Below are 17,522 nucleotides of genomic sequence, written 5' to 3'. Positions count from 1 at the left end.
AGTGGCTTCAAGCCACGTAGGGAACAGGGTTGGGATTTGGCACAGCAACTGGGTCCCAGCCCTGCCTCCTGCTCCCCGCCTGCCCACCCGCCCCCGGGACCGCCCCTAGTCATCCCGCACATGGATCAGTGGGGTTTAACCTTGGCTGGAACATGGCCATTCTCACCCTGGTACTCCCATTCTCCTGTTGTAATTTTGGCTGTTTTCTTTTGGAAGAGCTGAAAAGTCCACTGCTTCATGACGTTGTAGAAATGTTGTTAATTTACTCCTTCCACCAGTAAATCTCAGGCTATTCTCTGAAACATTACATCTGAACTAAAATGAAAGCTATTAACCTGAATCTATACTGAACCAAATATATATTCTCAGTGAACATGATTAATGTTCAGGTTCCAGGAATATTGGTAGGTTTCCTCACAGTTATTTTCCAATTTTATACTTGCACTTATGTCTCTTCTATAGCTATTCCAGATAATTAATTTACTAATGTCTTTGCTGCCTGGGACTGGAAATATTTTTTAGATCCTTCAAAATCCTTGACACATGGTAGAGAAAATGACGTTTGAGCCTCTCGGAGAAGATCAAGTATATAATGCTCATTATAAAATCTCTCATCTGGTGTGTAGTTAAGAAACCTGGAACTTTGCAGAGTTAGAAGTGGGGGGGGGGGAATTGGACGCTTTTGATCAAAGATGCTTATGGAGGATTATTATACAGGGAAGTATCAAGTAGATGATGAGAATAAGAAGTAGCAAAGAGCAAAATTGTCACTGCTATTAACAGCTCGATCCAACCTAAATCCCCGCGCAACTCTAGAGTGGCACCAGTACAAGTTACGCTGCATACTGTGGAGATTTTTAGCTGCTGGATGTCTCAATGGGGTAAGGGGACTTTTGTTCCCTAGTCTGGAGAGAAGCCCTAGCCAAAATGGGTCAACTGGTGCAAGTTGATCTATGCAGGCAGGCCAGGCCTGGGAAGGGGCCCTGAATTCAGCATGCGTGTTCCACTGGCGCTGTCTGACTGGTGCTGCCTTTCAATAGGATTGGGCTATAAGTGGAATAATTCCCAAGGTTCATTGCCTTTGTTGAGATGGGGAGAATGAATGGAATTGGCTGGTTTGTGCCCAGCAGAGATACCAATCACCTGTTACCCCGGCCACAGCGAGGCTTTCAATCCATTTCAAATTACATCTTGTAATTTTACATCGGGCAGAACGCATTGAAAGGTCACCTCCACATTGCAGAAAAAGAACAGAAGACCTCACAGGTGCAGGAGACATATGAATCCATACCAGATGCAGAGATTCTAGTGCATTTCAAGCAAATAACTCATCTTCAGAGGAAAGTTTTTTTTGTTTTTTTTTTGTTTCTGAAAACAGCTACGGGAGCAATCCTATGGCCCGGGGGTGGGCGTGCGGGGAGGCAGGGGTGGGACTGGGACCCAACGGTATCCCATCCCCGGGGTGAGCGGAGCGGCTTCTAGATGCTCCACTCTCCTCGGATTTGCGCTACCTCCGGAGGTGGCGCAGGTCTGAGGAGACCCATAGGGGTACACAGCCCTTACCCAGGGGTAAGGGGAAGAGCTTCCCCTTGCCCCTGGCTGAGCAGCTGCTAGCTGCAAACCCGCATTGAATGCAGCACGAGCCTCCTGGTTTGCCTGCTCCAGCACGGGTTTGGATTGCACCCTATGTTTTATTTATTTTTATTTTTGCAATGCCACAGGGCAGTCACAATTTAAATGTAGATTGTGAACTTGCTGTAAATAGAGCCCCTAATCGATTGCCTCCTATATTAAGAGTTACAGTAGCCTTCCTGTATCTGCAGGAGATATGTTCCAACACCCACTGTGGATAGTAGTGAACCCTACAGTATTTGCAGGTGGGAGGCTTTAAAACCCAGAGGTGTCCTGCCTGAGTGACAGATAACTGAAACTGTTGATACTGGACCAGTGGATACTCTACCTCTTCAAAATGCTTTTATATTTTTGCGGTTGTATCAATCAACTCATATTCTATACCTACCGGATGCGTGCCCATAGTCTAAGCCAGTGATTTTCGATCTTTTTCATCTCATGGCACGTTGACAAGACACTAAAATTGTCAAGGCACACCATCCGTTTTCTGACAGTTGACAAGGCATACCACCACTGCTGACTGGGGGCTCTGATCCTCAGTGACCCTACTATGATCCTCCCCCAAACTCCCACTGGCTGACCATTCACGGCACACAAATGAGCCAGTGAATGAAAATTGGGTGAATGAAAATTGGGTACAGTGGGTGAAAATGGTTGGTCTAACCAAGCTGAGTGCAGTTCTTCCTAGCCATGTACAGTGTCCACCAAAGCCTTGGTAGACAACCTGTTTTTGTTAGGATTTCAAAACTGGAGGGTGGAGGAGGAAAAAAACTGTCAAGCTCACTGATGGGTTGTGTTGTGCTTCCAAAAGCCACATTATTGTAGACTTGGCAGGGGTGACATCACTCAGAATGCTGCCTGATGCCATCTCGGGTCCACTGCCTCTGTGCTACAAAATGCCCCCCCCCCATCCTTACAGTGCTCCCTGTGCACTGCTGTGGAACCTGGAAATGAGGGCTTTCTGATTTCAGTGTTCATGCTGTCCCTGTAAATGAAACTGGAAGTCCTTTATTTCCAGGTTTCACAGCAGTGTGCGAACATAAGTCCAGTGTAAGAACATAAGAACAGCCCCACTGGATCAGGCCATAGGCCCATCTAGTTCAGCTTCCTGTATCTCACAGCGGCCCACCAAATGCCCCAGGGAGCACACCAGATAACAAGAGACCTGCAAGGCTTCCTGGGAATTGTAGTTAAGAACATAAGAACAGCCCCACTGGATCAGGCCATAGGCCCATCTAGTTCAGCTTCCTGTATCTCACAGCGGCCCACCAAATGCCCCAGGGAGCGCACAAGACAACAAGAGACCTCATCCTGGTGCCCTCCCTTGCATCTGACACAGCCCATTTCTAAAATCAGGAGGTTGCACGTACTGTAAGGAGCGGAAAGATCTACTTCTTGCTTAAGCAAGCAAGAAGCAAATCACTGCAGCTTGCACTGTCGGCAAAGAGGTAGCAGTAGTTGGAGGGAGGCAGTGGTGGCAGACTTAGTGCAAATCCACTGCCCCCTCAGAACCCTTGCAATCTTCCATTGATGCAGCAAGCATCAGGTAGCTGCAAGGATGGGCTGCTAATGAGGCTTGGTCTAGTGCAGCCATTTTCAATCTTTTTCAGCTCACAGCACACTGTCAAGGCACTAAAATTGTCAAGGCACACTCCCAGTTTTTTTACTTACATTAAATTACTACATTGCAATTAATTTTTAATTAATATAATTAATACAATTAAATCATTACATGACAAAGGGCACAATCCTAACCAGGTCTACTCAGAAGTAAGTCCTATTTTGTTCAATGGGACTTACTCTCAGGAAAGTGTGGTTAGGATTGCAGCCAAAGACTGGGGGGGGGGACATTGGGGGGAATGTGCCTGTGGGACTTACTTCTGAGTAGACATGCCTAGGATTGGGCTTTTGGTTGCACTCTTGGCACCTCTCTCCTCCTTTCCCCCACCCCACCTCACCCCCTCCCACAGGCACATTCCCCCATCTCATAATTGCAGTTAGCATCTCTCCCACAGTTCCTCCCCTCACCTTCCAAAGGTCCAGAATCACTTGCCTCACATTCTCCCTCCCCCCATTTCCTGCTCCTGTTTTTCAGAAAAAAGTGTGACCTAAAGCCCAATCCTAGGCATGTCTACTCAGAAGTAAGTCCCATTATAGTCAATGGGGCTTACTCCCAGGAAAGTGGGGCTAGGAGAGGATCCTGAGAGCCCAGCCCAGCTCAGGCATGTCTACTCAGAAGTAAGTCCCATTATAGTCAATGGGGATTACTCCCAGGAAAGTGGAGCAAGGAGAGCATCCTGAGAGCTCAGCCCAGCTCAGGCATGTCTACTCAGAAGTAAGTCCCATTATAGTCAATGGGGCTTACTCCCAGGAAAGTGGGGCGTGGAGAGGATCCTGAGAGCTCAGCCCAGCTCAGGCATGTCTACTCAGAAGTAAGTCCCATTATAGTCAATGGGGCTTACTCCCAGGAAAGTGTAAATAGGATTGTGGCCCAGCACTCTTCCTCTGAAAGGAAAAGGCAAGGCAGGGAGGGTCTCCTTGGGGAGCCACAGGCAACTGTGGCAAGGAGAAGGGACTTTCGTGGACCCTCAGCCAGCCCATTCTTAGCCTGCTGGCCTCAGCAGACTCCTTAGTACCTGCTTGCCTGTCCCTGGCTCCTTCCTCACTCACTCACTCACTCACTCCACCCAGACCTCCTCCAGGCTTCCTTTGCCGCCCCATAATAGTCAATTGTCAAAAGTCAATAGTCAAAAGTCAAATGGGGCTTACTCCCAGGTAAATGAGGATCCCCAGGTAAATGAGGAGCGGGTTGCAGCCTTCCTGTTGCTCAGCGGAAGCTGCTCCTTTTTCGCCCGCTGCAGCTGAGGGTCAAAGCAGCCCTCTTCTCCGCCCGCAGCTGCTGCCTGCTGCCTGCCTCCTCTGGCCCCGCGGCACACCTGAGGCTGTCTCACGGCACACTAGTGTGCCGCGGCACAGTGGTTGAAAAACGCTGGTCTAGTGTTTAGAGCAGTGGTTCTCAAACTTACCAGGGTCACAGCACACCCCCCCCAAGCCTCTTTTCAGCTCAGCTGGGCATCACCATCTTGGATTGTGTGTGCGATCCAAGATGGCGGTGAGGCACGGTGACCTTTGACCCTAGACCTGGATAGCCCAATAGAGTATAAGCAGAGTACTAAGAATTAGTTTAATACTATAGCATATGCACAATGGAAGAGAGAGCTGCTTGATCTTAGAAACAAATGCTTAAATTATTTTTAGACGCTGCCAGTTTCACAGAAGTTGGACACTTCAGAGTTTAGAAGGGAGTAGGGCAACAAAGACAGATAAAACCCTTTTTGGCAGGCGAACAAGGCTGGGCAAGGCTGTTGCCGTGCCAGGTGCCAAAAACTCACTTGTTTATTCTTCCAAGTTTTCAAAGAAGGAAAACACATATAGAGACATATAAATATATTTAGTCTTTGCTTTAAAGGTGTAACCTACATATATATGGAACATATAGTAGTGGCAGTCATTAAAATGCTTGATTTTAGAAAAGAATAAAACTAGACAAGGGTTTAACATTGCAGACACTCTTATCTTAGTTGGCACAAATGTTTCTGACAGACACCTGGGAGATTAAACATTAAGTTACATAAACCGGGTCCATCCTTAAGAAAGAGTTCTTTGTAATTAGTTTGAAAGTAAATAGAACAAGGATTTGTTAAACAGAAATCACATATGCAGAGTACTATTTAGCTTGTTTTGTGTTAAGATATATAAAAGAGGTCACTTATATACACCACTATACCACTTAATAGTGGTAGAGTCACAATAGTTACAATAAGAATTAAGGCATGGAGTAAAAACTGTTAAAAGAAGTTTAATAGTCTCTGGTTCACACAGGCATGCAGAGGGCCCACAGGGAATATACTAAACCCAAAGGAAAAGATGCAGAAGTTCTGAAGATGAGTGGCATTAGTAAGGCCATCTAATTAGGAAGGGTTTGAAAAGAATATATGTCAATAAATGGGTTAGAAGTTCTGCCAAATTAAGTTCTTCACACCCGTGTTTAAGTGTTCTCTTCAATAAGGATAGTATGAAAACTTATTTTCTCAAAGAGGTCCCTAGTTAGATTGATAAATATGAGTAAAGGTCAGTGTTGGATAGAATAATGTTACAGTGAACCCTACTGGTTTTGGAAACTTTCGGAAATTGTGTAATTTTGGCAAAGTTTTAAGATGAAACCCCACCTGTATGTAAATAAGAGCCAATCAATGGTTTTGCTCACTTGTTGCCCACCTATTTTCCATCTTGTATGTAAATAGTATTTTATCTATGTCCTATTGAAAATCAGCCCCATTTATGAGGTCAAACTTTCAGCAAATGAGAAGTCTGGATTTTCAGACAAAGGATTGTGTGGTATGAAGGTTAAGGACCAGCGTTCGGAAGGGGTCCATGCTTTGGACATGAGTCCCGTGGACCAATTGTATACAATTGCATGTGCTCAATCTTGTCTGATCTTGGAAGCTAAGCAGGGTCAGGCCTGGTTAGTACTTGGTTGGGAGACTGCCTGGGAATACTGGTTGCTGTAGGCTTATACCATAGCCTTTCGAGACTGAAGGTTGCCAACCAACCAATAAAAGCCTATGAACCTTCATCCTTGTGTACTGAGTCATTCTGAGCTGCTTATTTGAGTGGCTATTTGACCTTGCAACAGCGGCACCTAAATCTCATGCAAAAAGATGGGGGTGCCTGGGAGAGTCAGTGGGAGGGGCCACCAGGGACATCCCACAGCACTCCTGTGAGCTTGTCAGGCCACCCTAAGGCACCACGGCACACAGTTTGGGAACCAACGGTTTTGGAGTATTAGATCTGAGAGGGGATTCACGTTTGACTTGAATGTAAGGGCAAGTCACTATGAGCTCAAGTTCCCCTTCTGTGAATGGGAATGCCAGACTTTGATCTGATTGTGAATCCCAGTTTAATCAACATTGGATTTATAAGAGATTTATTTTTAATATAGCAACAGTGACTTTCAAGATAAGGAAAGTATTATAAAAGTCGTCCTGGGTTACAAATCAAAATAAAGAAATACGTTCCTTCAAACAAAAGGTACTTACCAGCTAAACATCTGCAGAAAAAAATGAAATACAACCAGATCCAGAAAGTTTGTACATGAACATGAGCTTCTGCAGAATCTCCCTGCTGAGTTGGGAACTGCTTGTGCAAATTGAATGTGGATACATATCGGGCATGATCCTCAAGTACACTGAGACATGTGGGTGGTTGTGTCTATCTGTCTTGCTATGCAGTTGTGAATTCGCATCATTCTGTATGGACATCTATAGTGCAGTGGCATTGCTAGAGGGGATGCAAAGTACTATGTTTTGCAGGGAACCTCACCATGGCGAGCAAGCAGCCCCCCTTCAGAACCATTCAGGGTGGTGGGAGCAAAACAAAGCTGTACACCTCTGTTTTGCTCCCACTCCCTGGAATGGCTCCAAGGGGGGGGGCGCGTTTGCACACCCTGGTGATGCTCACTACCAAACCTAGTGCTTTCCACTCTCTCTAGCTTTGCCACTGCTATAGTGTGATGTATAAAACCCAATGAGCCCTGCAGGATAGGTAGACAAGTCTTCTTTCTCATCTTGCAATGCAAATGTACACCATACCAGACCATCAGTTAACAAATTCAATATTACCTCCTCCGATTTTCAGCAGCTCTCCAATGTCAGAGACAGAGGTCACCTTCTAGGCCGGCCATCTTTGCTTTGGGTCAGACTGATTGTTACACAGAAGGCGGTGATTTGTTTTATAAGCAGGAGGCATATCTGGTTTAGACTGTAAAAAACAGAGCTGTGCACCCCCCCCCCCCCAGGAGAAACACCAATAACCCTATAAAGGATGCAGGGAGCCATCCTTCCCTTTTACTCTTGTATTCTGCTAAATGTGGGGAAAAAATACCATAAGCCTCCTTGGACAACTCTCAATAGGGAAAGTAAAGGTAGGCTATACATTTTTATATAATCATAAAAAAGGTTTTGCTGAGAGGCTTCCTTTAAGCCATGCAGACCCTTCAATGTGAAACTAGGAGAAAAACACACACCACACTGAAAATATAAAAGGCATTTCTCTGTATCCAATACTATCTGGATTTTGCAGAACCCTTAAAAGTTGAGATAAGGAAAACAAATTAGGAACTGCATTAGCAAAGCTGATATGTCATTTGGAAAGCATGCAAGATCCCAATTCTCACCTACACTGGTGCAGCCAGGACAGGTTAGGAGGTGGCTGAAGGTCTCCTCAGTAAGGGGATATATGTCCCAGCCTACCCTATGGGACAACTTGGGCCAGCGCCACCTTGCAGGCACTGCAAGGCACAAATCCAGGAAGCCCGGTGTAACACCAGGAGGCTTGAGAAGGGGGTTAGGATATGGCAGAGAAGGCCTCTGCTTCTGCCCCAATTTGTATTCCCAAAGAAACATATTGCCCAACACATGACTATTGATCTTACCTTACAACCATTTCCAACTTACCAAAGCTAAGTAAAGTCCACCAAACATGGACATCAGACCACCAAAAGCTTGAAGAGCCTCCCATTTCTGCTGACCTCCTATGATAGTTGGAACAAAATGCTTGCCAAACATCTGAGCTGTAATAATATTCCATGGCTGGTGAAGGTCACCCTTGGAGGGTTGGCAACCCTAAGTTCACATACAGCAGCAGCTGCCCATAAGAACATAAGAACAGCCCCACTGGATCAGGCCATAGGCCCATTTAGTCCAGCTTCCTGTATTTCACAGCAGCCCACCAGTGCCCAACTTGTGACCACTGCATAGCACAAAAACGGTCCCCGTTCGGACTAGCGTTTATCATTCCGCCAAGCTGCTCACAAGAAGTCCCTCTGATCTCCATTGCATGATGCTCTGGGCAGTCACATCTGTAGCCTACTGCCCCAGCAGGCTTTGTGCCTGGATTTCTGGGCAAGACGCAACTGTAAAGTGCCACGCAATGAAGATCAGAGGGGCTTCTTGTGAGCAGCATGGCAGCTCGCACTGGTAAGCACTGCTCAGAGTGGGGAAGGATTCAGTGTTGCGCCGGATCTGGCCCATGGGTCATCTTTAAGTGAACACTGACATAGAGTACTGGTTCACACAGCCCTGACTGGTCAATGCTCAGTCTGAATGCAGTGTATCCTAGAACAGTCCCTACAATTCTTTGTAATGGATAGAGATTTTGTGGCAGATGTAGAAGGGTTCCTCAGAAGATGGCGAGATGCCCCCCCCCCCCCCAAAAAAAAGGTTTCCGGGAAATACAATAGTCGAAAACAACTGCCACAGGAGTTGCATAGCTTAACCATTCTCATGTTTTTGTGTACGAAAGAAAAAGTTGAGCCCCTATCTTGATTCTGATGGAGGAGAATATAAATGTTCCTCCCTTGTAACCCTGAGGAAGTTGAATGCTGCCTGCAATGTGCTATAACTTATTGCTTACTGCGTAGGGCAGCAGGAGACACCATTTTGCCATAAGCTGAACCCCAAGTGAGTTCAATTTGTGAGGAAGAGATAGGTGTCTGCCCTTTTGTTTTATCTCGCGACCATGCAGAGTTACTAAGAGAGCATGAAAACCGCTTCTGCTGGAGACGAGAGATGATTAGGAAGTGTAATAACTTTACCACACGCAGACCAAGCTGGTGCTGAACAGCCGTGGAGAGCGCGATAGGCCCTCAAGCTGCTGCTGCAGCATTTGTTATGAGATGTGAAGCATAGAGTACCACCCCGAGGAGCAGAAAACCCAACAGATTTAAAACATTGATGGAAGAGATAATATGACTCCAATAAATAAATGGAAAACCTGGACAGACCTGCTTTTGCTCACCTCTCCTCCACACTTCCTGTTCCACTCTGGTCTCCTCTTGGTTTCTGACTCCAAAGAGGAGGAATGGTGGAGAAAGGAATTGTATGACAGCAGCTGTATGTGCACGTGTAGGGGTGGCTTTTGGTGCACTGCCTCAGCTGCTTTGGGTCCATTTAGGGCAGCGGTCTGCAAACCAAGGCCTGAGGTGCACTGGAATAATTACTTCAGGTGTGGTGAGGTGACGAAGCCTTACCTTTCTGCCCCACAACTGATATTTTTCCCCACTAAATGTTGCCGATCCTTGTGCTGAGGAGCTGCTTCCCCATAGGGCTGGCTGGGGCATTAATTGGGGTAAGGAGAAAACTATCTCTTTACCCTGAGGAGACCACCAGCCGGCTCCCAACTAGCTCTGGATACAGCGCAGGCCATGCAGCCTGGCTGCACCAGGACTAGTAAGGATTAGACTACCTCAGAATACCAGGTGCAAGGGAGGACACCAGGGTGCAGGTCTCTTGTCTTGTGTGCTCCCTGGGCCATCTGGGGGGTCACTGTGAGATACAGGAAGCTGGACTAGATGGGCTTCTGGCCTGATCCAGCAGTGCTCTAAGTGTTCTAAGTGGCACAAGGCCCTACAACATTTCGGCACAAAAACTGCTGTCTGCTGGGTGGAACTGCAAAGCTTTTCCATCGCCACGCCTGGTATAATTATTCAGTGCACTGCAAACCAGAGTTTAGAGGTGTGTGCCTTATGGGGAGAAAGGCAGGATAGAAATATGGTAAATAAACACCCCATTTCCCACCATTGATAGTGGTGGGGGTAACTCAAGCGAAGGCGTACAACCACTAATGGGAGGGAAGGAGATTCTGCAGTCTGTTGCAGTGCTTCTCTCAGGCCATGCTGGTTGTGTTTGGGTCATTCCTGATTTTTCTTCAAACCAGTGTGGAATAAGGATTTGCTGTCATGAATGAGTCCAAAAAAAAAACACAACACAAATACTTCACAGCCCTGATTTGCCTCTTATGCTAAATATATATTTATAAGTTTATAAGAGGAATGAATCCCAGAGGACAAGAACTGCCTTCACTTCACTGAATTTTTTTTCCTTTAAGTCTTTTGAAGACAGATTCCTTTTCACAGATGTGGTCTTTGATGTCATGCTATTTAATTTTCTCATTAACATATAAGCATGTAAACGTGCCGGGGTGGGGGTGTGCAAAGGCTACTGAGTTGAGGCTGCAAAAAGGAAGGCAAAGAGATACAATGAAAAGTCCTTTTTAAAAAGGGCAACCAGATGCCTGCATACCAATAGCATTCTTCATGGAGGTAGATTGCATCTGGGCATACTATCACCTATGGGGCCTCATCATGGTCTGATTGCCACCTCTCACCTACAAATGCTGCCACAGGAAGAGGTTGATCAATGCCTGTCCTTCAGGCCAGTGGTGTAGCTAAGGATGTGCAGGGGGTCGCAATGGCACCAGGCAACAAACTTTAAGAGGGCAACAATGTGAGCTTAACATCAGTGGCCAAAATTATGAAAACCTTGATATTTTTGAATAATGCCATCATGTTATATACCATTTGATGCGGAATTTAATGCAGAAAGCAATGAAACAACTGCATCAAAATATATCTATTCTATCAAATGTTATAGCCAAATAACCAGAAAATAAAAAACACAACTGCATTATGTAACAAAAACTGAATTTTCTTAACTCAAAACTGACTAAACTGATTGTTCTGAGAGCCAATTAGGTGTTGTTATGATCCAGCAAGGGACCAATGAGGTGTTAATATAAGGGGGGGGCCTGTGGGGAGGCAGCAGAGCAAGTGGGCGGCAAGCTACTGAAGGGTGGATGCGGATATTCCCACATGTTCACATTTTTAAAAGCCCAGGCGTGACGTCACTTTTGGGGCATCATTTTGAACTTGGCACCAGGCTACATGATAATTAGCTATGCCACTGCTTCAGGCTGGTGGCTAGATCTTGCAGGTTTGCTTAAATGAAAATGGAAGAGAATGAGGGTGATGGGATATAGGGCAGCAGTCAGACTATAGTAGTAATCTATTATATCCATTCATTCAAACTTGCAAGGTTCCCATGTGTGAAATGCTGGTGTTGCTAGCAGGGATCTGTTAGAGAACCTTTCACTGAGTAAACCATTGGTCCACCTAGTTCAATACTGTCTACTCAGAGTAGGTATGTCTCTCCAATGTTTATGTCCTGCTAACCAAGGGCCAAATCACAAAATGCATAACATGGCCTAACACAGGGGTTTCCAAAACCTTACCTCCTGACCTTACCTCCTAAAAATTAGGTAGCAACAGACAGTTTGGGAAACACTGGCCTATGATGTTTGTTTAAAAAAGGAAGTAAGAAGGAGCCATGGAACAGAGGGGAACGGCAGCAGAGAAGAGGTTGGAGAATTTTGGACTCGCCCCACTTGAGATCTGCTCCAACTACAGCCTTTCAGTTATGTAATAACACCACCCTCTTTACTCTAGTCGCATGGGCTTATCCAGGATATGAACACTGAACCAGTCATGCCCTTATAAGAACATAAGAAGAGCCCTGCTGGATCAGGCCAAGGGCCCATCTAGTCCAGCTTCCTGTATCTCACAGTGGCCCACCAAATGCCCCAGGGAGCACACAAGACAAGACACAACCTGCATCATGGTGCCCTTCCCTGTGTCTGACAATCAGAGGCAGATTGCCTCCAAGACCAAGAGCTTACACATATCTACTGTGACTTGTAACCCCTGATGACCTTTTCCTCCAGAAATTTGTCCAATCCCCTCTTAAAGGCATACAAGCAAGATGCCATCACTACTTCCTGTGGCAAGGCGTTCCACGTGAGACCAACAAGCCTGCTGTTGCCCTTCAAAAACTGGAAAAAGTACAGTCCCCATTTCAACTACCAAGTTCTAGAGGTGGGCAGGCTCCTGTGGAGTCTTGCCATGCCTTGCAGCTTGGTGTATGTTCTAGCATGTGCCAGCATGCTCCACTCAACTGTCTGACAGCCTGCACCATCCCCACTGAGGTTTTTCCAGCCACACCCAACCTGTACCCAGCCCTATGCCCACTGGGCAGATCACTCCTTGTGTTGGGTAAATCTGGCTCTGGGCAGAAGTCCATGATAAATTGATGTACGGAGAACCAATTGTCAATTGTCACAGAACAGTAGTGGAGACTGCAGAATCCTCAGAAAAATGTTACTAGCCTTACCTGTGGGAATTCTTCCATTGGTTTGCTCAAGCAGGAACCGCCAAACTCATCTCAAATTCTGCTTTAGGTGAGATTTGGTAGCAATGCTATCATTAAGCATTGGTAACAATAATGGTAGAACGAGTGAGCGTTCCTTTCCACAATAGAAAAAGGAAGCTGAATGTAATTCAGAATAATTCCCCCTTCCCCATTCTACAAGACCACAGCAGCAGTCATCATCAAGAAGAATTTGCAGCTGATGCCTCTTTGGTGAATTCAGTTGCGACAGAGGAAGCAAAACGCTGACACTCCAAACTGTGGCATTAGCGCCTCTGAAGAACTCTTAATAAAGTTGATTCAGCAATTAGAGTAACTAACTTTGCCTGGAAATGTGCTATTAGCAGGATTGTCAAACATAGCAATGGTCTGAGAGGGAGAGAGAGAGAGAGAGAGAGAGAGAGAGAGATCAGTATAAATTAGGTCCTGAGAGATTTGCAGATTACTCAGAATTTTCCTCGGCTGTGTTCATTAAATATTCCCTAGGCTACGAGAATTGCAACGGGAAGTGCCCTTGTTGGTGCCGGGCTCATGTGTTACCATGGTAATGTGAGAATTGGGGGATCACTGATGGGGGGGCATGTATCTGTGACGGAGCACAGAGGAGGTGCGGTGTCCCAGATTCAAGACATGGCATCTCGAGTTAAAGGGTTTCAGGTTGCAAGTTCAGAACTTCATGTGACAGAGACTCTGCTGGTGTCCAGGGACACCACCAACCAGAGTCGACAATACTGTACACGATTAGATGGCCTAATAGACTAACACAGCACAAGCAGCTTCATATATTCATATCAGATTTAGCCGGGCTCCTAAACAGGTTGGTTATGGTCCAAGGAGAGGACTTCTACATACCTGACAGACTCACCTGCAGGTGGAACTTGGCTCTTTTTGCTGTAGGAGTTTTCGTTGCCGAAGAGTCAAGCTACTGTTTTGTTTAGTGAGTGGCTTGTCACTTCTCTAGTGGAAAGTCTTGATGAAGCAAAACCAACTGAAAGCTTTGGGCTGTAGTTCACTCTTGTGTACATTTGTCTGGCATGGTGAGGTGGGAAGCTATCACAGCCATTACATATCATCTAGACTGGTGTATAGGCACAGGGATGTCCTGAAAGGGTGTATTCTCTTAAGCCATTTCTGCCTAGTGTTGCATTTATGCAACAGGGACCAAATGTGTACACATGTGGATCAGGTAAAAATGAGTTGCATTTGTTCCTCTTGATGGGCCATTCTCAACAACGTCAGACAATGCTCTTTGCTCTTATAGACCAGTGATTTTTAACCTATTTCACCTCACAGCACACTGACAAGGCACTAAAATTGTCAAGGCAGACCATCAGTGTTTTGACAATTGACAAGGCACACCATGCTGCTGGGGGGTTTCTCAACCCTCCCAATGACCCTACTAATAAATGACCCTCCCCCAAACTCCCATGGTACACCTGCAAACCATACACTGATTGAAAACTGCTGCTATAGACAGTACAACCATACATTGGTTTGTAAGACTTCAATTGTCATTGTTTCCTCCAAATAATCTAGACAAACACAACTTTGTTAGATGCTCTGAATTCTCTTTACAGATTTCTACCCTTTCCCCTAGGGCAGGGGTGTCCAAAGTTTTTGGCAGGAGGGCCACATTGTCTCTCTGACACTGTGTTTGGGACCAGGGGAAAAAAGAATTAATTTACATTTAAAATTTGAATAAATGTACATAAGTTTACATAAATGAATATATTAAAGATGAACTTATATGAATGAATGAAGGTCTTGCAATAGCTCAAGGCCTATAAAAGGCCTTGCACAAAGCAAGGCTGGCCTTTCCTTTGCTGCCGCTACTGCATCACAGATGTGAAACAACAAGCAGTGGAGGGAGCCTTCAGCCCACAGCTAACGTGAGAGGTCAAACAGTCACCCTCACTCTGAGAGCAGTTGTGTCGGGCCAGTGTGGGCTCCAACAAAGCTCCAGAGGGCCAGAGGCTCATTGGAGACTGGGGGCTCCCTGAGGGCTGCATTGAGAGGCCTCGAGGGCCGCAAGTGGCCCTAGAGCCGGGGTTTGGGCCTGCCTTAGGGCTACAATTCTCAGGAAATTAAGTGTGGGCCACTTCCTTCTAACTTCTCCCTACTCTGCTGTGTTCAGTGCCATCACCATGCTGGTTTTTTTTTTTTTCTTCATCTATGCATCATCAGAAAAACAAGCCACAACGAACAGGTGCCCATGCAACTTGGAGCATTCATGAATAAGGATTCAAGAGAAACAGACAGTACTGAACTGAAGTATACACTGAAGGAGAAAGTTAGGCTTGGTTCACATAGAACATGACTATGCCATGGGGTTGTACGGTGACAGGACCATTTCATCTTCGACAACTGTGTCCTGGCCAAACGCATCCCGGGCATTGGCGTCCCTGAACATTTGCTTTTGTTTTTCTTTCCTGTCCCAGAGATTTGGAACCCATTATATGTATATCTATATTACGTGTACTTTTTAATTTTTTTAATGCACAGATAGGGTTAAGGTTAAGGCTGGGATAAGAGGCTTAGGATATATTGCATGGGGTTTGTTGCCCAGTTATGGCTTGTTGCCCAATTATACTGGGATGCCAATGACCGAAACTCGTTTAGCCTGGACACGACTGTCTAGGATGCAAATATGCTAGTACCAGTTTGCACACTCCCTCCTGTTCCCTGTGTGCTTCAGCTGCCACTTTCACCTTGTGCTTCAGATAAACCATAAATTGTTGTTATACCTTAAGCAGATAAACCATCGTTTGTGAAGATCATAGTTTTCTGGAATGAACGTTGCATAGGTTTTCTGGAATGAACCATATAGTTCGGAATGAACCTTGAGTCGTGTTTGGAGGCAAAACACATTTTGAGTAATAGCAAACGATGAATTTTCTTCCAAACTGGGAAGTGGAGGGTGGGAGAAGAGGAACAGAACCTGCAAGCCTGAGGGGAACCTGAAATATGGTCAGGATAGCACAAAAGTGGTGGGACCATTGCATGTCACCCTGGCCAGAGATGGCATTGGAGATCAGTCAGGTTGGGTGGTGTCTTATCAGATGACTTCAGTTATCATGTTGAAATCCACAATACTGGATTTACTTGGGGGTCCACCTGGACTTGCAGCTGCTCCTGGATTCCCAGGTGGTGGTTGTGGCTGGGGGGGGCCTTCGCTCAGCTTTGGCTGGTGCGCCAGCTGCGGCCGTACTTGGATCGTGCAGACCTGGCCACGGTGATCCATGCCACGGTGACATTGAGGTTAGATTATTGTAACGCACTTTATGTGGGGCTGCCCCTGAAGATGGTTCGGAAACTGCAATTAGTGCAGAATGCGGCGGCCCATGTGGTCACTGGAGCTAGGCGGTTTGACTCTGTCAGCCCGCTTCTCCGGGGGCTACATTGGCTGCCCATTCGTTTCCGGGCCCAATTCAAGGTGCTGGTTTTGACCTTTAAAGCCCTATACTGCTCTGGGCCAGGGTATCTTAGAGATCGCCTACTCCCGTACAATCCGGCTCGTCCTCTCAGGTCATCAGAGAAGGCCTTTCTACAAGTGCCGCCGCCTAAGGAGGTACGTGGGGCGGCGGCAAGAAACAGGGCCTTCTCAGTAGTGGCACCAACGTTATGGAGCTCCCTTCCCCTTGACTTGAGAATGGCTCCCTCTCTTGAGACTTTTCGGCGAGGCCTGAAGACCCTGCTGTTTAAACAAGCCTTCTGACTTCATGGCCTTTTTAACATCTTTTATACATCTTTTAGTTGTTTTTTTACAGGCCTGATTCCTCTATGAACTGCTGTTTTATGCTCTTTTTTATTCTGATTTTCATCTGACTACTGTTTTTATGGTTTCTGTTAATGAGTTTTTAATACGTTTTTATCTGTTTGTTAAATTATGTTTTAATCTGTTTTTAATATGTAGTGAGCCGCCCTGGGTCCCTTTAGGGAGAAGGGCGGGATAGAAATAAAGTTGTTTATTATTATTATTATTATTATTATTATTATTATTATTATTATTATTAATACTACTGAGTTGAACACTCAGTATCAGTGGCAGTGCCCAGAATGCCATTTAGGGGCAGGGAGAGGTGTTTGGGGGGGAAGCAAATCAGGACTTTCCCCCAAGCCCGCAAGCAACCTGGTTCCAACACCGAAGCTAGCCTGTGTGAGCATCGCTCAGGAAAGTGGCATGAAGAGCAAAATGACCATTAAAAAGTGAGCCTGGACACAGCTCTAGTCTGGTCTAGCAGCAACTGTTATGCCTTATTCCCAGGCAGCCTCCTGTCTCTGGTATCCTCTTGCTAGCGTCTTGTTCTCTAGGTGTCACTGTCGCACAGCAGATAGCAAATCTCCGTAGCGCAAACGCGGAGTACAAGCAAATGAAAAACAAGCTGTGAAGTGATTTACTTGGCTGCGGTTGTCATATCAACAATGAGGTTTCCCCAGCAACTAACAGAATAAATTAGTTTAAAGATTTATTTATGTATCCCTCCTTTAAAAAAATGGACGTGAGGCAAGACGAATATTCTCTTCCTCTTTGTGGTTATGGGGGAAATGGAAGGTGTTGGCGTCGCCAGTCATTTTGGCATTACTATCAATGATTCTAAATGAGTTTTGCTAATATAAACTGATGTCAATTGAATTAATGAAGATTTGCCACTTGTTCCAAAGTGTTGCTGTTTTCCTTCCCAACCATTTACATATTTCAAAGTGGCTGCTTGATTGCTGAGAGAATGCATAAATTATTACCATATGCTTGTTTGACAGGATAAACCTTCAGCATCATATAGGGTGAATTAT

The 17,522-nt window shown here is 45.8% G+C and overlaps 1 protein-coding gene across 1 annotated transcript in view; it reads left to right on the top strand.

The window, feature by feature from the left end:
- Positions 1-17,066, top strand: part of ZBBX (zinc finger B-box domain containing) — a 91,299-nt gene extending 74,233 nt beyond the window's left edge. The window contains exon 20 of the mRNA XM_066622601.1: positions 17,043-17,066. Coding sequence (XP_066478698.1) covers positions 17,043-17,066 — 24 coding nt within the window. The remainder of the gene's footprint in view (positions 1-17,042) is intronic.
- The last annotated feature ends 456 nt before the right edge of the window (positions 17,067-17,522 follow it).

Source organism: Tiliqua scincoides, chromosome 3, assembly GCF_035046505.1.
Source record: "Tiliqua scincoides isolate rTilSci1 chromosome 3, rTilSci1.hap2, whole genome shotgun sequence".
NCBI classification, from domain to species: Eukaryota; Metazoa; Chordata; class Lepidosauria; order Squamata; family Scincidae; genus Tiliqua; species Tiliqua scincoides.
The sequence above is the reverse complement of the archived record's forward strand: the minus strand, read 5'-3'. Positions and strand labels throughout refer to the sequence as shown.